This window comes from Lycium barbarum, chromosome 6 (genome assembly GCF_019175385.1).
Source record: "Lycium barbarum isolate Lr01 chromosome 6, ASM1917538v2, whole genome shotgun sequence".
Classification (NCBI taxonomy): domain Eukaryota; kingdom Viridiplantae; phylum Streptophyta; class Magnoliopsida; order Solanales; family Solanaceae; genus Lycium; species Lycium barbarum.
This window is the reverse complement of record NC_083342.1, coordinates 131,003,755-131,029,686: the sequence shown is the minus strand read 5'-3', so window position 1 is coordinate 131,029,686 and position 25,932 is coordinate 131,003,755. Positions and strand designations below refer to the sequence as shown.

The following is a 25,932-nucleotide window of genomic DNA, read 5'->3' as shown; positions in this document are numbered from 1 at the left end:
AATAGTTATCAAGTCACGGTCTTTTATCAATTATAGTACACGATCTCCTTATTTTTAAGATTATAAATATCAATTTATATAGAGGGTTACCAACCATGTCGAAGGAACTCGGCAAAATGACCCCGTAACTTCGGGAGAAGAGGTGCTCTCCTATCTTTTGATTAGGAAAGCAGCACATACCAGGGGGTAGCGACTGTTTATTAAAAACACAGGACTCTGCTAAGTGGTAACACGAGGTATAGAGTTTGACACCTGCCCGGGTACCTTTTTCACAATAATCACTAAAATTAGGAGAGTGTATTACACTCTCCGTGACGTGGCAACTTTGTCAAATGAAAACATGACACGTGGCGGTGGGGGGGGGGGGGGTCCATCATAATAATTAAAAAATAAATTATACAACCCCCAATTTTCATACCCTTGGCCGCCCCCTCCCCTCGAACTGCAACCAGCTTCGCCTCCCTCAACTGCAACCAGTCGCCGCACCACCACCCCCAACCGCCGTCCCCCCACCCCACCAATAATTTATTTCCTTTTTCTTTTCTTATTTAGGTCTATCAATGTTTTTATAAGACCCACCAACCTTTAATGAAAGGTGAGATGAAAAAAAAGAGTCATAGTAATGGTAAATCTCAATTTTTTCCGATGAACAAGATGGTAATGTTACTTTTCAGATCTAAAAAAGATAAAAAAAATGGTGGTAAGAAATAACATCCAATTCACAAATTAATTTTATATAAATAATTAAAAGAAATGAATTGTTATAATGAAGAGGAAGAAGAGAAAAAAAAAGGAAGAAGAAAATGAAGAGAACTGAACGCAATGAAGAAGAAGAGAAAAAAAAAAAAGAAGAAGAAGAAGAGTTAAACAGAACGTCACAGTGGAGAAAGGGAAGGGGTAGGGTGGGGTCAGACGGGTGGGGGTGAGGGTTGGGCAGGTGGGTTAATTTTTTATTAATTTATCTATTGAATTTTATTTAAAAGAGGTAAAATTTTAATAAAAAAAAAATTTAAGGATGAAAGGGCTGTCTACGCACCCAAGAAAAAGTGGAATCAATTACTGCGCCACGTAGGAGCCACATAGGCAAAAGGTACCTAATATGATTAATTTAGACTAATTTAAATACCCAACAAATACAACCCTCAATTTAAATAGCCAAAAAAAAAATAAAAAATTTAGGGGGCTATCTATGAATTTTGCCTTCTTTTTATCCATACAAGTAGACTCCCCCTTGTGCTATTTTAAACCATTCGAATACCAAGAAAGTGGAGAAAAGTAGAAAAAGAAAACCCAAAGCCACCAAACAAAAATCATCGAAATCTTCTCCTTTCAGTCCCAACCTCAAATCAAAATAAAATTACATATATTACTACATACACTATATAAAAAAAGGACAAGCGTGACATCCACTCTGATAAAATCTCTTTCTTTTTTTCTTTCTGTTTTTGAAAACCGAGTCTCTGTGTATAGTACTACTACTCCTATAGCTTTTCTTCACACAATCAGACAAACAAAGAGTGAGATAGAGATAAGAACAATGAAAATGTACATGATGAAAAACCTCTGTTTCCCTCTCTGTTTTGTATAATGAGCCTTAAAGAACAGATTTTTTTTTAGAAGGATGGCAATAGAACACAGTGAGCATCAAGAAGCGTCTCAATCTTTCCTTTTAGATGCACTTTACTGTGAAGAACAAGAAGAAAAATGGGGTGATTTGTTAGATGATGATGATGATGAAGAAAAATCTAGTTCTTTAATGCCTTTGCTTCTATTAGAACAAGATTTGTTTTGGGAAGATGAAGAGTTACTTTCACTTTTTTCTAAAGAAAAAGAAACCCAATGTTGCTTTGAAAGTTTACAAAATGACCCTTTTCTTTGTTCTGCTCGTGTAGATGCTGTTGGATGGATTTTAAATGTGAATGCTCATTATGGTTTCTCTGCATTGACTGCCATTTTAGCCATTAATTACCTAAACAGGTTTCTTTCAAGCCTTCAGTATCAGAAAGATAAACCATGGATGATTCAACTTGCTGCTGTTACTTGTCTTTCTTTAGCTGCTAAAGTTGAAGAAACTCAAGTTCCCCTTCTTTTAGACTTCCAAGTAAATACCTTTTTTTTTTTTTTTCTTGATTTACAAATTTCACTTAAAAAAGAGTATGATTTATTATTTTCTTGATTTTTTTTTTTCAGGTTGAGGATGCAAAATATGTGTTTCAAGCAAAGACAATTCAAAGAATGGAGCTTTTGATTTTGTCTTCACTAAAGTGGAGAATGAATCCAGTGACCCCACTTTCATTTCTTGATCATATTATAAGGAGGCTTGGGTTAAAGAACAATGCTCACTGGATATTTCTTAGAAGATGTGAAAGTTTACTTCTCTCTGTCATGGCTGGTAATTATTATTAAGCTCAGCAGTTTCTTTTTTTGTGGAATCTTATTTTGACTAAAGATTAGATTTTTCGATGATAACAAGAAAAAACAAAGTAACAGAAGAAACCCCTTTTGATTTTCCTTTTTGTTTTGTGCATAATAATAATAATACAGATTGTAGATTCGTACGTTATATGCCTTCTGTATTGGCCACTGCAATTATGCTTCACGTTATTCATCAAGTTGAGCCTTGCAATGCTGTTGACTACCAAAATCAACTTCTTGGGGTTCTCAAAATTAGCAAGGTAGGTCTAAAATTAATTTGGTCTTTGCCTTTTTCTTCATACTGTACTTTTTGTTCTTATTTCTTTTATGTTGTTTGTTGTTATTGCACCTAACATGGTGAAAAAGTCATTAAAACAGCCATTAAATGCTCTACTGTTTTGTACACAGGAGAAGGTGAATAATTGCTTTGAACTCATTTCTGAAGTGAACTCTAAGCCTATTATTTCACACAAGCGCAAATATGATGAAAATCCAACAAGTCCAAGTGATGTAATTGATCCATTTTACAGTTCAGAGAGCTCAAATGATTCATGGGGCTTGGATTCTTTTTCTTCATATTTGCCTGTGTTCAAGAAAAGCAGAGTCCAAGAACAACAGATGAAATTGGGATCATCATTGAGCAGAGTTTTTGTGGAAGCTGTTAGTAGCCCTCATTAAATATCAATGACCTTATTATCTCTTCTTTGTTGCCAGTAATATTTTATTCATATTCAGAAGTATTTCCTTTTATGTCATTTTCAAAATTTACATGAAAAAAAAAAGGAAAAAAAAGAAGGGCTTAGCTGGTGGTGGTTGCAGTTGGCAGAGAAGAGGACTGGCTTTTTTGGCAACAGTGTAAGCTAATACTGGAAAGCCAGAGAGAAAGAGAGGAGTTGAGGGGAAAAGACAGAATATCTGCGCACTTTGTTTTTCTCTCTATTCATGTCAAAATTTCTATCTTATGTGGACATTTATATTTCCTTACTATGTAAACATAAATTCATGAAGATTTTGTTTATTTCCTGTATGTACTCCCATTCCCCTTTTTATACCCTTCCATATACTCGTATGCTCGTACTCTTTTTTGTGGTTCTCTTTGCGGGGGAGGAGATAACCTCAAAAAATTCATATAATATGTACAAAATTTAGCGTCCAATAACTTCAAATTTTAAATCTACCTCAGTCTTTTCGAACATGTGAACTAGAATCCAAGAAATTGTCGATGTATAGGTAATAAAAGTAGAGTTTAACCTGTACTGTCAACCGTGTAAAAAATGAATTATGAAATAGGGTTATATACCCAAGTGTAGAAATTTTCAACTCTTATAAAGGAATGGACAAAGTATTTAAGTTACAGGCATTATATATTGGAGAATTCTACATGACTAGGCCAAGTTTATTGGTTATAGTATATTCGCACTGTATTTTTTATGGTAATGAGAACATAGAACAAAGAAATACAGAAAGGAATCACAACAGCAGACTTTTAGACTATTTTGCCTAGAGAATAAGAACTTGAAGTTGATTATACACAAGAACTCATGTAATGAGAACACAAGAGAACAGACTAAGGATCTAGGTGATTATATACATTGACTGTCTGAACACAATCAAAGTTGATATGAAGAGTTAAAGTATATACATAGGTCTATCATCAATGTCACTTGATAAAATTGAAGTTGTGCAGAATTTGAACTCATTGACAAAACTGACCTTATTCTGTGACAAAACATATACTACTATGTGATTCACAACAATTTAAACTCATTGACAAAAATGACGTTGCGCAGGTCTTAAGGTTCGGCCAACGAGGTTTATGCCAATACATGCTAAATTATGGTAACAACTTTTGAAGGTTGCTTATAAAAGTTAAATAAATCTCCTGTCACAAATTCATTCCAAATCCTCTAGTCTTTACTCTTATGTCTCATACTTTTGGTCCTTTTTTCTATTATTGTTATTATTAATTTTTTTTAAAAAAATATTTTGACTTAGAAGAAGTGTAATGTTGTCCTCGAATATTCACTAAAGACGATATTAAGGTAAATAAACTACGATAGCTTAGATGATCTTCGAATAAAAATATTGATATGTTATAAGTGATTAAGTTTAGACACTAAGAAAAATATGATAAATGGGAGATCACAATTTCAATTGATTACTTTGTACGTAAATCCAAGTGTTTAAATGGTGAAAGGCCGGGTAATTGTTTAATTTGGTAATGAGTTATGCAATTTTCAGAATAGAACTAGAAGAGCAATGATGTAAAGATATTGACATGCAATTTAAGGTATGTGGACTAACTTTGCATATTTCAGAATGTTAACAAGTTAAAATAACCATTGAAGGGCTTAGCTAAAAGAACTGAAAAAGTTAGGAGTAAGAGACTTTCAGAAGTCCTATAGCATAAATTCTTTCAAACTAAAAGTAAAAATTCATACCCACTCACTACCATATATATGGTAGACTGGGATTTGATGTTGCACTTTAGTGTAACTTCACCGTATATCACCTTAATAATTTAGGTGCAGAATCCCAATTTTAATAAGGATTTAACTTATATATTTTGGCAGTGTAATAATTTAAGCTGTTTTAACATATTGCTAAATTACTTATTAGCTAAAAGTTATGGAGTGTATGATAATGTAAGAATTATTTATATTTCTACGTATAAAATTAAACTCCCCATAAAATACTTCTCCTGCTATACCTTTCATTCACTATTCACAAGTTGGCTTCCATTTCCATTTTAAGCAAAAACTGGTATCATCATTGATGCAAGAAGAAGATTTTGTTAAGAACATCGGGTTAATTATGGTATAGGGGACAAGCAAGTAATGACAAGGAAATCACAGAATTAAGCCCAAAGTAAGACTACGACAGAGGGTTTGTTTTCCTTCGATGTTTGATCTGATTTGGATCTAGAGTCTAGACTCTAGACTAATCTACAATCTACATTGACTAATTTTCTTAATATCAAGAGGTAAAATGCTCATTTTCAAAGGAATAATGCCAGAGCATATAATTACGCTCATACGTAAAAGTCTCCTAGAGAGAATTTTCTTTATTTTTGATTTAGTGTTCGATATTCATTTTGAGTCACGACTAATTTGAATGTACATTGCAAATCTCATTTTCAGGAGTAAAATGCTTATTTATTTAAAAACTAGTTTCACCAGGTTCGTGCTAAGCCCGGGCCCAATTCTAAATATAAAAAGTAATATTTAGGGAAAATAAAGTGCAGCGGATGGGGTTGTTCCTCTCTTAATCAGGGGTTTTGGGGTCGAGCCTGGGTATGAAAAAATTCTTGGTAGGGAGCGCTCCCTCGACAGGGCCCTATGCTACACGAATCTAGATTAGGCGAGCTCCAATGGGTACCAGATACCTGATAGAAAACAGGTAAATAAGGCATAATGTTCGACAGCTTTTAAAAAGTCGACCATAAGAACAAAAAATAAATTTGACTTTAAAAAATAAGATTAGGACCTAAAAGTAATTAATTGAAAAACTTAATATTTTTTGGGAAAGTTTTGTGAGGACTACAAAAGTCCTTTTGTTCTCCCTTCTACTAGTGTCACTTGGCCTGTGCTAAGCCCAGACCCAAACCGACATTAAAAAAATTACATTCTTGCTTCTTTATTCTTGTAACATCAGTTTGACGTTTTCTAAAAGCTTCTAAAATATTAAAGTATAAAAACGCATGTTAACGGAAAATATTTTTCTTAGTTTATATATTAGATTTTTTTTAGGAAAAAAATCAATTACTGAAAGCTCTTATAATTTAAATTTTTTGAGATTAAGTCCCCGATGATTCAAATTGAGCTTTCATATGTTAAATTAATTTCATTTGAGTACTTTGAATTGAACTCATATTGGCTAACTTATTTTTTACCAAAAATATTTTGCAAAATATCGGATAATTAATATGTTATATAATTTAGGACAAAATAGTTAATTTTAACATGAAAAAAATTCTTACTCCTAGATTATATAAAATATATTATCTGGTTTTTTTACAAAATATTTTAATAGTAAAAGAAGTAAAAAATATATTTTTTGCAATTGTCTAGTATTATTACTGTATCGAAATTATATTTCTTTAAATACAATGTTTTTCAAATATTTTTAGAATATGTATAAAAATAATATAGTTCCTCTTTTAATATAGTAATTTATTAGATATTTCTATGTTAAGCGCATGTAAAATTTGATTAATTAACTACCATACTTCGAATTTCATTTTTCGATTGAAACGGAAGGGCTATTAGTTACATTTTTGATACATTTTAAAAGTATTTAACAATGATATATTGAAAAAGCTTAATAATATTTTCACATAAAAAACTCAAATGTGTATGAGTATGTTTTGTGGGGGCCACTATAACATTTTCCATGACATCATTTTTTTAGTGGCATAAAAAAAGCCCTAAAAGTTCTTAAAATTTACTAAAATGTGTGACAATTTATAAAGTTATAAAAATTTCAAGTAAGGGTAAAAAGGGATAAAAAATTCATGTGAGGACTATAAAAAACGGGATTCTCCCTTATATATAGTAGTAATATAATATAGGAAGCGAAATACAAAAACTCGGATTAAAAATGAATAGTAGCTGTGACGCTACCATAACATTTGGTGGTTATTGGAGGAGAAATATGTTTGGATGTGATTTTTATGTGAATGGGAGACAAAAGGGTTTTGTCGGACATCGGGGTTTTTACTTTTTTTTTTTTTTTTCTAGAACTAGAATGATGTGTGTCTGTCTCATTCGAAGGGAGCCTTTTGGGGATTTCATTTGTAGTTATCAAGGGCTTTGACTTTGACCTCATTACTTTATTTGCCAGTTGTTCCCACTCTCTCTCTTCCTTTGCTTTTGGGGTCTCCAAATTTTCTTCTCTCTAGCTCTTTTTGTTTTTTCTTTTTTTCTGTCAACGAATAATAAAAATGTAACATATGTAAATTATATAGTACTATTAGTACAAGGAATACCAATAAAAATATAAATAATTTGACAATTAGCGTAATTTAATTGGGTGTAACAGATTACTTTTCATATTTCTCAAATTGCCAATTTATTACTATATCAGATGCTTGTAATTAGCTTTTAATAGTCTTTGATTATGTAAATGTTTTAATTGTCAGTATTTAAAAGTTAATCTCTATCTTTATTACAAGTACTGCTTTTCCCTTGGTATCGTTAAAGAGGGTATCGCTAGTACACCATATTAGAATTCACAATTATTAAAACTGTTCTTCTTTTTAAGTACTCTCTTCTAATCAAGCTGAATAATGTATTAGGAGTAAGAGAGTTAAATTATCTGTATAACCTTAAATGAGTTCTTGATCTTTTTAAAGTATGCTTTACTTATTCAGCAAAAACTTAAAAAGAAGTATATATAAACCATACGTTTTAAAGTTTTAGAATATTTTTCTTGATTATCCATTAATTGTAAATAGAGTATAATTTTGATCCTTTTGAAAAAGGGAGATTCCACTCATCACCTTTTTTTGTTTATTTCAAGGGAAAAAGAAAGAAAAGCAAATAAAGGTTACTGATTAGAAAAAATAAAGTAGGGAGCAGAAAGAAGAATATTGAAACCTATTATCACATTAATTTTTTTCATTGCTCCTTCTAATAGTTTTTATATTACTGAGTAATTTTTAATAGAAGTATCTTTCTAAATTCTAATGGAGTTAACCTCTGATCGAATTTTCGCTAGCTTGTAGCAATAAATCTCGTGCAAGAGAAATGAAAATATCGATGTTAGCACTAAAAGCGAAAAAACGAAAAGAAAATTTGCAGATTTTTAGGAACCTGCCAGGATTAGAGATACAAAAAAATTGCAACCAATAATTTCTCATTGTCTCAAAAAAAGATAATGTCATTGTCATCTTAGATTTGCATGCTGGACAAAATCATCACTTGCAATCAAGTAATTTCTTTTTTTCTTTTCCCCTTCTGTTTAATTTCAGTTTGGTAAAAGAAAATTTAACTTTATATGATAACTAGACGGTGTATGCACGTGCTGCGCACGAACCCAACACTTTGAATTATAGTGTATCTATATGTATGTAGTTGTGTTTGAGTAGTAATAATATATATATATATATATATATATATATATATATATATATATATTATGTTCAAAACATGATTAGTATAATATTGTAGTTTGTGCTTCTTATCCAAAACTTTATTATATTCGTGTTTTCTACTAATAGAAAGTTGACAAAAATTTATTAATACTTTTTAAAAGAGAAGAATTGTTTAAAAGAAAACTATTTTCCTCTCTTTGAGATCAAACAATAGCAATATTTAAGTATCAGTTAATACTTTGAGTTTTAATTCGATTAATTTAAAGGTGTAAAATATTTTATTGTTAATGTATGTAGATTGGACCTAAACAATGCTTATTATTTTTATCAAATTTTAATTTGGATAATTCTAATTCAAATTATTAAATTAATTTTACATGTTTAAAACGAAACAAAATAGAAATTTGATTTTCTATTTAAACGAAGAACTACTATTTTTTAATTTTTGGTCAATATTCTTGGTTTAACTCATTTTACTTGTCATGTTGTTTTTTGCTCGGTATTTTAAGGAAACGTCAATTAGAATTAGAATTTTACTAATTTACCTTATTAATTATTTGATCTCAATTTAATATTATTTTTTCTTTTACGACACTAATCTCTTTTCACATTTATTAGAGTAAGGGAAAAATGAAAAAATAATTAAATTCTATCTTATTTTAAAATATAGATATTTTAAGTATATTTATTTTAGTAAACATAACAAATAAATGACATGGGGAATAACAAATACAACAGTTAAATATCTAGATTAGATCTCAGACTAATATAAGAAAAGAAAGGAAACTGTATGGTTTGGCTACTTAACCTCTTGAAGAAAAGCAATAATATGGGGTCTATATTTTTTGCTGTACAATAATTTCATTTGCTCCCACTAATGGAATGAATCCATCATTATTGACTTAATGGGGATACTTTGGGACTTACATGAATATTGTTTGATTTTTTAATATGAGGTGCACGTTTTTTTTTTGACATTGCTTGTTTTTTTAATATGGGTCCCCCCCCCCTTTTTTTTTTTTTGATATTGCTTGATTTTTTTAATATAGGGTCCACTTTTTTTTTTTTTTTAAATATTACTTGGTGTTTTTAGTAAGGGGCCCACTTTTTTATTTTTTATTTTTTTATTTTTTTAAGAGTGACTACATACTATGTTCAAAACACGATTAATATAACATTGTAGTTTGTGCTCCGTATCCAAAACTTTATTACATTAGTGTTTGCTACGAATACAGAGTTGACAAAAATTTATTAATACTTTTTAAAAGATAAGACTTGTTTAAAAAAAAAATTATTTTCCTCTCTTTGAGATAAAACAATATCAATATTTAAGCATCAGTTGATACTTTAAATTTTAATTCGATTAATTTAAAAGTGATAATATTCTATTGTAATGTACGTAGATTGGACCTAAACAATACTTATTATTTTTTATCAAATTTTGATTTGGATAATTCTAATTCAAATTATTAAATTAATTTTACATGTTTAAAACGAAAAAAAGTAGAAATTTGATTTTTCTATTTAAATGAAGAACTACTATTTTTTAAGTTTTGGTAAATATTCTTGGTAGCTCATTTTACTTGTCATGTTGTTTTTTGCTCGGTATTTTAAGGAAACATCAATTAGAATTAGAATTTGACTAATTTACCTTATTAATTATTTGATCTCAATTTAATATTATTTTTTCTTTTACGACATTAATCTCTTTTCACATTTATTAGAGTAAGAAAAAAAATAAAAAAGTAATTAAATTCTATCTTATTTTACTACTATTACTACATAGATAGAAGCATGGGTTTAATGGTGGGGTTCACTTTTTTCCCTTTTTTTAAAAAAAAAATATTGCTTGGTATTTTTAGTATGCGGCTCACCTTATTTTTTTCTTTTATATTATTTAGTGTTTTTAGTATGGGGCCCACTTTTTTTTTTTTTTTGGGAGAGACTGACGACGAAGGATGGGTTTAAACCCATGTTTCTATATAGTAGTAAAATGCTATTACCTAAAGCGTCAAACCATTTTTAGTTTGACACATTCTTTTGAAATTTATTAAATTTAAAAACGGGGAGTTGCAGTTCTTTCTCTGTGGGATTTCAAAATGAAGCTTTATTTGTTTTACAGAATTATCAATTTATTGTATTATTTCACATTGAAAATTATAAATTTTGTGGTATCTTCTTAATTACGGAGTAGTTTTTTAATTAAAAAGATTTCTCAACATTATGTTACGCAATCCTTTATTGATGTGTTATTGCAAAATTAGACTAGCATAATAGTGTTAATTGGTAAAAGTTTATACGTATTATGTATTTATTTAAATCAATAATATGCCTGACATAAGCTTGCACATAAAATTCTATTACCTAATCATTAATTAATTAATACTTTATTTATTTATTTATTTATTTATTACTTAATCACGGTGAATTGAATTAATTTGAGGTAAACACTGAGTACAAAATCAACTATCCACTCCACATTGAGCCAAGAACTTCTTTTTTCTTTTTGTGTTTCACCCGGTATTCAGTATCCACTTTGGGGCTCCAGCGAATTCGAATCAGCACTGCACATGGGTCCATTAAAAAAAGAAATGCTTCCTACCGAAATATTTTTCATTCTCAGAGCTCAAAGCCGAAGTCTCTAGTGAAGAGGGGAAAGTATCTACTCATCCCACCAAAACTCATAAGTGGTTGAGTCCAGAACTACTTCAACTATATATAAAACTACGAAATCTTTAATTTTCTACTGTAATTTTTCAACCAAAAACAAATCGTTAATTGAACATTACTAAAAGATTGTTTTGGACTTACCGTAACCTTTTGGATTAATTTTACGGACTGTCGTAAAACTAAACATCAATTGTAGTAAAGTCACAGAAATATTATACATCAATTATCTTTATATTAAGCTGTCATCAGCGCCGTCTCCACAAAATTTGAGGCCTGAAGCAAAATTTCAGAGAGAGGCCTTAATTAGGGTGGGCATTCGGAATGCGGTTCAATATTTTTAAAGTTCGGATTCGATAATTCGGTAATTGAAAGTAGATATCAAATACTGAACCGAAAAAGTTTGATTCGGTTCGGCAGATTCCGGTACGGTATTCGGGATTTACCATTCAAGAAAGCAAATATTAATAATAAGATATTATCATTTACTCCAGGGGCCATGAATGCAAACCCATCTTTCACCTATTGTGTATTTGAAATTAGGTGACAAACTAATGGAATTGCAAATTTTTGGGCAGCTAAAACATTATGTGGGCTAGATATAATTTTCTTAGAAAGCAAAAAAAAAAAAAAAAAAAAAAAAAAAAAAAAAAAAAACTGAAAAAGAAAAGAATAGAGAGAAATATTTATGGTTCATAGCTCTGAAAAAAGCAAATGCATATAATTCTAAATGTCAATCTTTTTCATATTTAAATTGAAGAAGTACAGTTTTGGGACAAGCAGAACAAAGGGAAAAAACAAGTGAAGAAGAGCAGGGAATAGGAGGAAAAAGATGAAGAAACCCCATAGTATTACTAAATAATTTGGTATTCGGGAAATACCAATATCAAACGGTATTAATATCTCGTACCGAATCCAAACCCGAATATCGTACTGAATATCGAATTATCGAAATAATCGATTTGGTTCGGTAATTCGGGTTTTGATAATTTATGCCTTGCCCTAGCCCTAACACATTTTTAAAGGAAAGATCGTCATAATATTTTTATTTAAAATCTAGTTTATAGTTTTTTAGAGGTCATTAAAAACTATGATATAATCGATTTGTTCTAACTTCTACCAATTCTTTTTCGATTGATAATATAGTTAATTCATTCAATCTCTCTTGAGACATTGTTGATCTTAGATAAAATCAATTTTAATTTTGAAAAACTTCTTTCGGCTGAAGCAACAATTATGAGCAATGTTAACATTATTCTATAAGCAATATATATATATATATATATATATATATATATATATATATCAAGTCTTTTTGTTTGATTGAGTATTTCAATTAGATCATTATCTCTTAACACTTTTAATTCAAAAAATATTTCTTCAAATTTAACAGTACACACATTTTTTAAAATATTTATAAAATACATCTTTACGGAAAAAATGGGGCCCCTACAAAATTGAGGCCCAAGCGATTGCTTTATGGGCTTTATAGTCGAGCCACCCCTAGCTGTCATATAAAATTAAAATCATTTTTTTTTGCGCGGATTGCCCTTCTTTTGGGGTGGTATTTAATTTTTGTCCCTGAAATTGGTGGTCTTTAATTTTTGACCTTAGCCTAATATCCCGAGGTTCTGGGTTCGAACCTCAGCTCAGTAAAAAAAGAAGTAATTTTGCAAGACTGAATTTTGCCTTCAAAACTTTAGGCAAAAGAAAAATTTTGCCCAAAATTCTACCTTAAGGTAGAGTTTGCTAAGGTATAGTTTGCCTGCAAAACTCTACCTTAAGGCATAGTTGCAGGCAAACTCTGCCCCATCAGGCATAATTTGCCTGCAAACACTGCCTTAAGGTAGAGTTTTGTAGGCAAACTATGTCTGATGGGGCAGAGTTTGTAGGCAACCTCTGCCTAGCGATTTTTTTTTTTAAATTTTCGCCTGAACAGAAGTTTGAATCCCGAACCCTGAAATTATAAGCGAAGGAAAAAAGTTAAATACTTTTATTTTGATAGGCAAAAATTAAAGACCACCCCAAAATAAGGGCATTATTGCGAATTGCCCAATTAAAATCGCCAATAAGCACTATCACATTGTCTTTCGCTTTTTTTTCTTCTTTCACGTGTTATACACATTAATAGCAGTTTCTTTAGTGAGCCAACGCGTTGAGCAATCGCACCAGTGCCAAGTGGCTTTGAATAATCATCATCAATCATTAAATAGAACACGTTTAACAACTTTGCCTTTGTTTAGTATATTTCTGTTGTATCTTGTGGAATTTTCGCGATGAAATCAACATTCAATCTAAATCTTTGACTTTCCATTTCCACAATATTAAACTATTGTAGGAACTTTGTCTCCTTATTCAAATATAAATTTTTTAAAAAGACGTTTATTACTACATGTCAAACAAGTGAAAGACATAAAAGCTAAGCGACCTTCATTTATTTGCTAGATTCAGCTACGGGTCAATCACAGTATATGAGTATCCTACCTATTCTTTTGTGTCGATCTCGAAAGTCAAAACATTCTATTTTTGGAGTAGTAGTAAGTTGCACTTGTAACTAATGATTAAAGTAGAGCGAGGTAATTAATCGACACTTAACTGTGGAAGTTTTAAAAGTATTACCTTGTCTACTAAGACAGAAGAATACCGCAACGTTAAAAGATAGTAAAATAATTTGACAGTCCATTTAAAACCATGAACAATAAAGTTGTTCGATATCTTTAAAACTTTTTAAGGTTGGTGCTGTATTATCAACTTTGTGTACAGATCTGGGAGAAGATGCAGGTGCTCTAGTGCGTGCTAGCACTGGATATCAAGAATCATAATATATGATCCATGATATGAGAAAAAAAATCCTTTTATTTTCATTCTTTTGTAGTTATTTTATTCATAGCAGGGATGACGCATTATATATGAACCTATAAAGTCATAATTTAATGTATATAGCAAATAAAACCCAACATACATCAACGAAATACATAAGTGCATCAAGGAAAATGATCACATTAGGACACCATGAACATTCTACCTTTTTAACTTAAATAACATGCATATAGTAGCTGCTTATACGGGAAAAACTTTATTATGTGCCTCAGACAATTAACACTTGCTGTGGGAGATTTCTTTTTTGTCTCACAAAAAAAAGAAACTAAATTTTATACTTTTAGGTCCACAAATTTGGATCCACTTTTTTGAGATAAAAGAATCCCCACACACTAATATAAATTTTGTGTGAGTCACAAAATAAAAAATTTCCTTGGTTACGGATTTGATATAGGTCAGTGAATTCTCCTAAAAATAAGACTTTAGTTTGTAGTGAATACTAAGATTAAGGTTCACGCCCCAAAAAAAAAAAAAAAAAAAATAAATTAAAATCTGGTAATTCAAAGGGCTTAACATATGTGGTTCAAAGTTATTGAAATTGAAACGACTTGTTTGCTTTATTCAAAAAAGTTTTTACTAGGGTATTTTTGATTGTCCACTACTTTTCAATTATTACTACTGGCTCGACCAACTACAATATGGATGAATGTCTGGTCACTGATTTCGGACAACCTGTTTTTTTTCACCATAATCAATACACTTTTCGGTAAAAAATACTAGTGATCTTGTCATCAAGTTGAGTCACTCGATCTTTGAGTATTTCCTTAACAAATAAGTAAGTCAATAATCGACACTAATACTAGTCGTTATGTACATGATACAATAAGGAGAGGATTAACAAAAATAAAAAGGTTTTACCCAAAATTTAGTTATGGACCAAACATATTCTCATAGATCTATTTTTGCGATTTGAGAATTTGCTGATTTTTATCCAAATAAAGAAAAATGCTCTAGTCCTTAATACTCCCTAAACTTTTCAAATGTCGATGAGATCAGTGTCGAGTCCCCCACCAATAATTGTTGAATAATACGATAAGGGGTACTAGCTACACTACACTGGTAGTGGAAAAAAACTTTGATCTTAGTTTTGATGATTTTGTCTCTACTCAAACCACCAGCTTTTTGACTTGGTCTGTTTTTTTTGTTCTGTCTTATAGTAGGAGTACTTGTTATTGTTTCATAAATAAAGTAAGGCAAAAATCTCTCCACACTATAATTAAAAGTAAAAGTAAAAACAAGCCTTCCTTCTCTTTGCCTTAATTTCCCTATTCCACATACTTTCTTTTTTGCTTACAGCTGTAAAGGAAAAATACAGCACAATAAAGGGACCCATTCTATGATCATCTTCTTTTACCAAGAAAAAAAAAAAAAGAGAGAGAAAAATGAATGTGCAAATTTGACCTTTAGTTGAATTCTTATGATATCTACTGCTCATGTAGAAAAGGTGATCTTCTAATTTGACCTTTGGAGTGAATTTGTAATACTATTATACTAACAACTCTTTTGTCCATGTCTATGTAATTCTGTACAAACAACTACTACTACTATTGTGTTTGTTTATTCGTTTTCTTGGCACATCACCAATACATGATTTGTTTCGCATACTATTTAATAGGAGTACTAGTTATGCATGAATATATACAACTGATATTCATGCGCAGTTTAATAATGTAGAGATTGTTATGTCGTGATTAATTTCTATTATATATAAGTGTGAAAGAGGGACCAACACAACATTGACTGTTTGTACCAAAAGCTTTATAAATTGTACACGCAATGAATGCTTGTATCAAAAGCTTTATAACTTGTACACTTTAACCAACTACTTTTTTATCCATCTGGACATATGCCATAATACTTAATATTTATTCTCTTCTCATGTATAAACATATGCACTTCAATTTTAATTCTCTGACACATTTATTTCCTCCGTGCACTTTTACTTGTTCACTTTTGACTTTCCACGTTCTTGCTGAATATTTATTCTCTTCTCATATATAGACGTGTGCAGTTCAATTTTAATTCTCCTACACAAATTTATTTCCTCCGTGCACTTTTACTTGTTCACTTTTGACTTTTCACGTTCTTTAAGAATTAATAAATCCCACGTGGACATATGTCATAGTACTGAATATTTATTCTCTTCTCATGTATACACGTATGCACTTCAATTTTAATTCTCCGACACATATTTATTTTCTCCGTGCACTTTTACTTGTTCACTTATGACTTTTCATGTTCTTGCTGAATATTTATTCTCCTCATGTATACATGTATGCACTTCAATTTTAATTCTCCAACACATATTTATTTTCTCCGTGCGCTTTTACTTGTTCACTTATGACTTTTCACGTTCTTGCTGAATATTTATTCTCCTCATGTATACATGTATGCACTTCAATTTTAATTCTTCGTCACATATTTATTTCCTCCGTGCACTTTTACTTGTTCACTTTTGACGTTTCACGTTTTTTAAGAATTAATAAATGAAGTACTCTCTCCTTCCCATATTAATTGGCCACATTACTTGACTTTTCACATTCTTTAAGAATTAATAAATGAAGTAATCCCTTCGTCTCATAGTACTTGGCCACATTACTATACTTGACTTTTCACGTTCTTTAAGAATTAATAAATGAAGTAATCCTTTCGTCCCATATTACTTGGCCACACTAATACTTGACTTTTCACATTCTTTGAGAATTAATAAATAAAGTACTCCCTTCGTCCCATATTACTTGGCCACATTCCTAAAAATATATGTCTATTTTTCTATTATATATTTTTCTTTCTATTATTATTATTATTATTATTATTATATATATATATATATATATATATATATATATATATATATATATGTGTGTGTGTGTGTGTGGGGGGGGGGGGGGGGGGGAAGAGGGACCAACACAACAACAATAAGTTGTACAAAAAGCAACTGAAATTGTACTCTAAGTAGGGACTAACATGTGTACATTTCAGAAGTTGAACATTAATTCTACCCCTTGTGTGTTTACTTTTTAAGTCCCCATGGGTCCGCAGTTTCTTAATTGTCCTTTCGTTTCCTTCATTTGGCATATACTCCCGCTGTCTCAATTTAAGTGTCTACGTTTGACTAGACACAAAATTTAAGAAATGAAGATAGGCTTTCAAATCTTGTGCTTCTAAATTAAAAATGTGTATAATATAATAAAATATCCTTTGAATCTTGTGATTATAAACTTGACATATAGAATATTTGAATTGTCAACTTACTAAATATAAAAATAAGCGGACATAACCAAAATAAGACAATTTTTTTTATTTAACAACAAACGCCCAAGGTGGATGAACACAACAACAATAAGTTTTACAAAAAGCAACTGAAATTGTACTATAAGCCGGGACTAACATGTGTACATTTCAGAAGTTTAACATTAATACTACCTCTTATGTGTTTACTTTTTAAGTCCGCATGTGTCCGCAGTGTCTCAATTGTCCTTTCATTTCCTTTATTTGGCATATACTCCCTCCGTCTCAATTTAAGTGTCTATGTTTGACTAGACACGGATTTTAAGAAATAACGATAGACTTTTGAATCTTGTGGTTCTAAATTAAAAATGTCTATAATATAATAAAATATCCTTTGAATCTTGTGATTATAAACTTGACATGTAGGATATTTGAATTGTCAACATACTAAATATAAAAAGAGGCGGGCATAACTAAAATAAGATAAATTTTAACAACAATTGAGAAATTAAGGGGAAAGATAAGAGGAAAAGAAAAAAAATATGGAGACTCACAAGGGAGAATCGCAATATCCTTTGCAAAATATACAAACCATAAAGACTAACTAAATTGAGTAACCAAATTAATTATGTTAGACCCCGTGCATCGCACGGGCATAGTTTGCTAGTAATATTACTATGCATGAATTAAGGGTACTTTTTGCTTTAAATAGGGGATCTGCCGTGATTAATAATATTACTATGCATGAATTAAGGTATTTCTCGCGTTAAATAGGTTGATCCCCTTGTTGCTAATTTAATTAGCTATTCTTGTTCTCTATTATATCCACACAACTTAATGCATGTATTAGTTAGTTCGATCAACCAAACGCAGCATTAGATATTCAACATTTTTTATTATGCTATCAATCCAATACTATCATATATTTTATACCGTATAGTTTATATTGAGATTAATTATTCCAAACCAACAACCAAATCACATCATTGTATCCATTGTATCCAGAGGCGAATTTATGTATGAAATTTGGGTCACGTGAACACACGGTCACTCGACTAAACTCGATATATCATATGTATAATTCTAAAAACATATCTAGTATTAACTAAAGGAATACATAATCAAACTAGGTCAAGTGGAACACTGATTAGGAGTTGTGTTTATCTCCTCAAGGTCTCAAGATCAAACCCAAGCTCTTGAACGTTTTATGCTTTTATTTTCTAAAATAACCTTTTAACTTTCCTTTTTATATTATTCTAAATCCTTTTTTCCCTATAATTACCCAAAAGTAAAAAATGTGTTTCTTTTTTATATTACATCTAATGAATTGTTTTCCCCTTTATTTCTAATTACTCAAGTCCCAAAAGGCAAAAGAAATCAAAAATCCCATAGGCGCTAAGTTGCAACGAACCAAAAGCAAAAGAAATAAAAAATCCCATAGCTAATGGTGAACCCATCCCGAATTCGCCTCTGATTGTATCACGTGTATAGTTATGTGTTTAGTACAGTCGTTTTGAGAAGCAGACATGCAACGTTAAAAGTATTTTCTTTTAAATCTTGGATACTAAAAAAATTCGCAAGAAAAAAAAAAAAAGTAAACAGAAAGAAGAAGAGAGAAGCAAACATTTATTACCCTTGGGTTTTCTATTTGTTTCATCTTGTGATTCAATTGAACATGAACAAACTCAGCAAGCCTGGCTTGAAGTTGATGTAAGGAAATGAGTTTCAAATTCTGCCTGCTTTTTCGAGACATCATAAATAATCTGCTGACATTAACAGGGACCTACATTCGTATAATTTAAAACAAATTCTGTTGATTTATTGTTACAATTTGACTTTTAAGTGATTTGTATCCCAGATTGTGATAGTTTTAAGCTATACTTTCTCTTCTAGCTTAACGTTTAAGTATTATTTACACGTATGAAATAAGAAAATTAATTCCACCTATGTGCGCTTACTCACATTATCAAAGTCCCAAGTCTGAATAAAGTAAATAGAAAAGAAAAATAACACAAAAATTTAACAAGATTCGGCTAAGCCAAATCCTCGAGGCAAAAGTAGAAGTGTAGACTTCTTTTCTTTCATAGTGGAAAACTCTATCTTCTTCTGTCCTCAGGATTAGGCATAGATGAACCTCGTTAAATCATTGTGTTATTTTTCTTCTCTATTTTTTTTTGTGTGATTGTGTGCTAGTTAACCCACGATCCTTCCGCAACAGTAATTTTAGTGAAATTATAATAAATCATTACAATTTAGAATATAAAGTTCAAATGGAGCGACATGATCGGTAAGAATCCATATTACCAATCCAACTTGTTTGTAATTGAGGCGTCATAATTATTTATGAGCAGCATGTCAGCATCATCATCGTCAATTCATCACCATTCGTCGCCATGGAAGGTCTCAAGAAGCAGAAGCTTTGGCTACAATGAATAACATTATCTGTGTCAGTGGGCCTTGTAGAACAATTAAACCAAAAGATGAAAATTAAAAAGAAAAAGGACCCCATATCTCAGAGAGAAAGAGTCCAACTTGCTTACATTGCATACCCTTCGCGTGAGTTAAATTATTGTCTCCATATGAATGTAAGTATTAATATGGTGCTCAAATATTTGTCCTTCCAGAACTGCAGTTTTCCATCTCTTTCTTCTGCTACTCTCAGTTATTGCTTCGCAGCTTCTATTATGATTCATCCCAAAAAGAATCCGAAGCAAAACCTCTGTATAATTTTATATGTACTTGTCCTAGCTAGGCGGCTAAGTCATACTATATGTTTAATGCTAATTCTAATATGTAGTTAAAATAACGGTAAAGATGTACACTGTAAAAACATGCTAACCCGTATATATCATTCGGTTTGATTATAATGCTAGAACCTACCAAAAAGATACGTGTTAATGTGCAGTACAAATCAAAACATATGCATGTGACATTTAAATTGCTCTAACAAGTTGATAATTTGATTTCACTTAATTCTTGTCATTGTGGAACAGCCCGTCGCACGTATGATGTTTTATTATCAGAGCAAACAGAAGTGTTGTGTTCGAGTCTTACCGCAAATAATTATCAAGAAAGGAACTTCCACATGCTTGCTTCATGGAAAGAATCTGGTCGCACGCGAGGGGCATGAAATACATAATTAATTAAATAAAAGCGTGTTCTATCTAACAGATTAAACTTTTAAATGAGATAATCACACACTTTCACATCCTTATGTCATGTTTACTCATTGTTTAAGGTTTTGGCGCAATCATTAAAAAAAAATTAATAGCATTAGTTACTTATTTGACGAAGTTAATCTGGCTGTTCATTTGCGCACATTGGGTACAACTAATGCATCCAAAGAGGGTTCATAATTAAAGCCTTTCTTTATGTGTGTGATTAAATTGTACAAGTAGTATATAAAATGCAGCCTTTTCTAAGACTTCTTCTCAATTGGATTTCAATTCATGTATATCAAGAACCCCTTGAATTTCAAGAATTTAGGTACCCATATGTTTTTACAAACAGGTTGACACACTTAATCAGACTTTCAAATCAAACAACAGAACATCCAATTGAATACCCAGACATAAATGGGTGCCCACAAATTCCCATATTGAGGTATATTTTGGATTTTAGAACAAGTAGACAAAATAACCAGTGTCTTGGATAGCGTGGTCCTATGATTTTGCAAAGTGAAGAGGATTCGTGTAGATAAAATTTCTCCACATATCTGTGGCCATATTTTAAAGAGTTTTGGCAATAGAAATTCAAAGGGTCACAAGAAAAAAACATTTTAGACATTGGACCCAACATCTGAGAAAACCTTTGCAGCCACATTGGAAGCATGTCTTGTTTTACAGACAAAGATCTGAGTATCTCTTTGACAGTGGCTATGCTGTGACTATGATTAATTGCCCTATCTATAAATGGTGACCACTTCCATATCCCACTACTCTAAATAAAAATATACATTTTTAAAAAGACATGGCTTTGGACATTTGGACTATGTAACCAATTATTATCTTGCAATGAAATAAAAAAAACTTCTTCTAAACCACCATTAATGCTTCATCTAGGGCATTTGGATCAATTAGAATTTTTTTTTAAAATTAAAATATTAAGCGAAGCATAAGGAGAAGAAGTATGTGTACATTAATCGAAAATTGAATATTTAGAAAGGATGGTGGTGTAAATTGACATTGTGTATTTCCCGTTATGTCTTTTGTGAGAATCCTTCCTTTTTCCGCCTACATATGTGGGATATTTTAAGCAGTGAACGTCCTTCTCAATAATAGGATCGGGAGGAAAATAAGAAAGATTATTTCACTATATTTTCTATGGATAAGGTTTTGATGGGCTTCTAACTATCACTTTTTTACAATATTCTCCCTTCCAAGAACACTACTCCGATGATTCAAATCATCTCGTATGCTCGTTTTTCGTGAAGATTTGAGTTTGATTATTTGTTATCAAAGACAAGAAGTCATCGTTTATATTCAACTTCACCCAAAAAAATCGAAATTAGTTCTTTTGAACTCATAAGAGTCGGAACTAGAGGTGGCAAAATGGGTAAAAAATATGGTTATCCGCCCGACCCAACTCATTTTAAGTGGGTTGGATACCCAACTCATTTAAAATGGGTCCAATATGAGTCAACCCATATTATCCACTTAAAATATGGGTAAATTAAAGGATAAAATGGATAAAACCCACAACATATAGAGTGTGTTTTGTATGGAGGAAATGTTTTCCAATTTTCTCATGTTTGGTTGGTCAAAATGTTTTGGAAAACATTTTCTCTAGCTCCTACCCCCCACCCCACCACCTAACCACCCCTACACCTTCACCACCCCCACCCTACCCCACCACTTAACCACCCCCTCCTACCCTCACCCCCACCAACCCCACTATCCCCAACCCTCACCCCTACCCCACCACCCCCACTACTTCCCTCCCCACCCCTATAACCACCTACCCCCAACCCCACCTCTCACCTCCCTACCACCACCCCCTATCTCTCAACTTTGCAAAACTAGACATTTTGTGAAAGTAGTAACTTTCGAAAATAGCAACTTTACAAAAGTAATCACATTACAAAAGTAGCCGCTTTTTCAAAATATTACTTGCGAAAAGTAGCTACTTTTCAAAAATAGTCGTTTTGCAAAAGTAGTCACTTAAGAAAATACTCACTTTTAGAAAATAGCCACATTGTCAAAGTAGATACTTTTTAAAAATAGTAACTTTTTGAAAGTAGTCAATTTTCATAAACAGTTATTTTGTGAAAGTAGTTACTTTAAAAACTAACTATTTTGCAAAAGTAGCCATTTTTAAAATAGCTTCTTTGTGAAAGTATTAAAATAAACATTTTTACAATGTGCCATTTCTAAGATAGTGGTCACTTTTGTAAGTAGCCATTTTTTTAAAGTGACACAAAAATGGCTACTTTTGTAAAGTGGCCATTTTTTGAAAAATGACAAAAAGAAGTTGCTATTTTTGCAAATTTGCATTTTCGGTCGTTTTGCAAGAAATATATTTTTGCAAAAATAACCATTTTTATGTCACCTTTCAAAAATGGTCAATTTACAAAAATAACTATTTTTTGTGTCACTTTTAAAAAATGGCTAGTTTACAAACATAGTCACTTTTTTGGGATTGTCTTCAAAGTGCAAAGTAGTCATTTATGAAAGAGACGCTTTGGGAGGGGGGTTGGTGAGGGTTGGGTGGAGCGGTGGTGTGCGATGGGGTAGAGTTGGGGTGGGTAGGTGAAGATGAAGTGTGTTCGAGGGTGGTCGTTGGGTGGGGTTGGGATATGGTTGGGGAGTGGGTGGTGGGGGGTGGGGTTGGATGGGTAGTTTCTAAAAAAGATTTTCTTGGAGGTCGTGTCATTGAAAAGTTTCGAAGTTCTATTCTTCCCACAAATGTTGAGGCGCAACTATGTACTAGGGATTGGATTTGTGGACAAAATGGTAAATTAATCTTCTCCATATTAGCTACATGTAGGGGCGGATCTAGTCATTGCCCAGGGTGTTCACCTGAACACCCCGGGCAAAAAATTACAGCATATATTTAGGGTAAATTTTTTATGTTCATGTACATATATTAACTTTTGAACACCCTCAACAAATGAAAAAAGCTAGCTCAAGTGATTCAATTACTTTTCCGAACACCCTGAGTGAAAATCCTGGATCCGCCACTGGCTACATGAAGCCAACATCTTTGAAGTAGTTTTGGATAATATGGATAAGATGGATATCCATATTATCCGTCGGGTAACCCATTTTTAACTGTGTTAAATATGAGCGGATCGGGTAATTGACCCGTTTTTTGTCAACCCATTTTCGAACCGGCCTATATCCGACTCGAGCCGCCCGTTTGCCACCCCTAGTCGGAACCATAGTCATGCCATATGGTTTTCCATACTGAATAAGACACTAAAAACTTAAGGCAAACAGTTTCTTGCTTCATTCATTATGCCCAAATGAAATAAAACACACAACATTGCCTTGATTTTATCTCAAAAAATACCATGTAAAGTTGTAAGGGCGTATTCTTTTTTTAACTTGAAAAACATTACAATTTGAAAAGCCAAAAAAATCTATGTAGCTGGTGGCGTAAAGTTAAAGACAGTCCGACCAACTGTGGAATAAAGATGAAAATGATAGTGACAACACGAAGACCTTGTCAATCTAGAATATTTTCCATAGTAAGGTAAAAACCACAAACAAGCATTTAAAAGTTGGAATGTGAAGATTTCCATAAATTGTTACCTAGACTTAGAAGATAATATTCCATCTCCCTTTACCTTATGGTACATGTCGAAATTTAGTGCCCGTGACACTGTCCTTTTGTGCCATGATTGAAAAAACACAAATTAAAGTTCAGTCTACTTTCAAACAAATTTGAAAGCTTCTTTCTTTGAAATTTTAATCTAGTATCATCTTTTGGAGGCTTCGCTATATATGTTTTCTCTTTAGGGCAACTTACAACTTACATAAATAACTATTAATGTTTTCTTTTTATCTTGTGTAGTTGAGTTTTACATGCAGTGCAGTGAAAAGAGACAGCAATTAGAAATGCAGTATTAGAAGTTCCATACTCAAGTGGGCTTTCGTTATCGTTATGCATTTATTTAAGTGATCTTAACATTTTAGTTAGTTAGTTAAAAAATATTTCAACAGCCTAGCCACAATAGTTTGTATCTATCGCTGATGTATATTCGGTGTATGTATAATATAATTAGTGTACAGACCGACAATATACATTATACACTGCATGCAGATTAAAGTTTGTAAAAAAGAAAGATTGGGAATTTTTTTTTTGTGGACTTTGTCGCACTACTGTGTAACATAAAAGTCCCTTATGTTAATTACTTGTAAAAACAATTAGTTTCAAATGTTTTTTTTTTTTTGGCTTCAAGCATCTGGTGTCCTGAATCCATCAGCCTAACTAATTTAGATTTGTGCCATTAAAAGTTGGTTGTGTGTCTCCCCTGTATTCAATTCAAGCTAAAAGTTGAAATCTCTGATCAAGGGTGAAGAACCTTTACCATTCCATAACACTATTTGATTAGTGATAAAGTGAAATATTTGAGTATGTAATATAAGTGCCCAAAGGCCTGAAATCAACACAACTAATAAGGGCAATTCGCATGAATGTCCTTATTTTGGGGGTGGTCTTTAATTTTTGCCCATTAAATTGGTGGTCTTTAATTTTTGCCTTCGTTAGAACCCTTTGGTTTCGGGTTCGAATCCCCACTCAGTCAAGAATTTTAAAAAAATTCTCAAGGCAGAGTTTGGTTTCGCAAAACAGAGTTTTGCATGATTCAGACAGAGTTTCAAACTCTAGAGAGTTTTGGGTAAAACTCTGCCTTACGAAATTCCTTCTTTTTTTTTACTGAGCTGGGGCTCGAACCCAGAACCTCGAAGTATAGGCGAAGGGCAAAAATTAAAGACTACCAATTTGAGGAAAAAAAATTAAAGACCACCCCAAAAGAAGAACAATCCGCGCAAAATAATGACATATTAAGCATATGTGGCCTTATACAGAGTAGTGTGGCCCATAACTCTGGGCTTACTTCTTCTTGGCCCGTTACAGGTCTTCCTAGCATGCTCTAAAGGAAGTTTGCCATTTCATCGAATATTTCATCACGTTCCCTACTTTAACTTTGAAAATCAGCAAACATGAAATCATAAGAGTAGTAAGCAAGACATTCTACTTTAACATGAAAAATAAATAGATAAAAAAATAAATGAAAGGAAAACTAAAAGGTTCCCTACTTTCTTTCAATGATTATCCTCCTGTCTAAATTATACAGATTGTGAATTTTCTATTCGCTAATATGGAAATCTTGAATTTGACCTATATTATTACATTTGGATTTACCGATAATACGTACTCATTTCTTGCATTAGGACCTCAAGTATGAATTAGTTCGTTCAGAGAATTTACCTTTTAAATTACATGCCAGATATTGTTTAAAGTCAAAGAATCTGATTAGATATGAAGCAGGGAAAACAACAGAGCACCATGGGGTGGTGGCGCAGTTGGCTAGCGCGTAGGTCTCATAGCTTCTGAGTTATCCTGAGGTCGAGAGTTCGAGCCTCTCTCACCCCATAAATTTTTCTTGCTTTTCCCCATGAATTTTAGAGTACAGCTTTCCC

General features: G+C 31.8%; 1 protein-coding gene and 1 non-coding gene across 2 annotated transcripts; both read left to right on the top strand.

The window, feature by feature from the left end:
• Positions 1 to 1,221: 1,221 nt before the first annotated feature.
• Positions 1,222 to 3,385, top strand: LOC132599002 (cyclin-D3-1). The gene is made up of 4 exons (XM_060312204.1): positions 1,222 to 2,101; positions 2,191 to 2,392; positions 2,545 to 2,675; positions 2,824 to 3,385. Exons 1-4 carry the CDS (start codon positions 1,622 to 1,624, stop codon positions 3,091 to 3,093), a joined length of 1,083 nt encoding a protein of 360 aa, XP_060168187.1. The 5' UTR covers positions 1,222 to 1,621; the 3' UTR covers positions 3,094 to 3,385.
• A 22,415-nt stretch (positions 3,386 to 25,800) lies between these two features.
• TRNAM-CAU (transfer RNA methionine (anticodon CAU)) lies at positions 25,801 to 25,885 on the top strand. The gene is given in 2 exon segments: positions 25,801 to 25,838; positions 25,850 to 25,885. It is a non-coding gene; the product is annotated as a tRNA-Met (tRNA).
• The last annotated feature ends 47 nt before the right edge of the window (positions 25,886 to 25,932 follow it).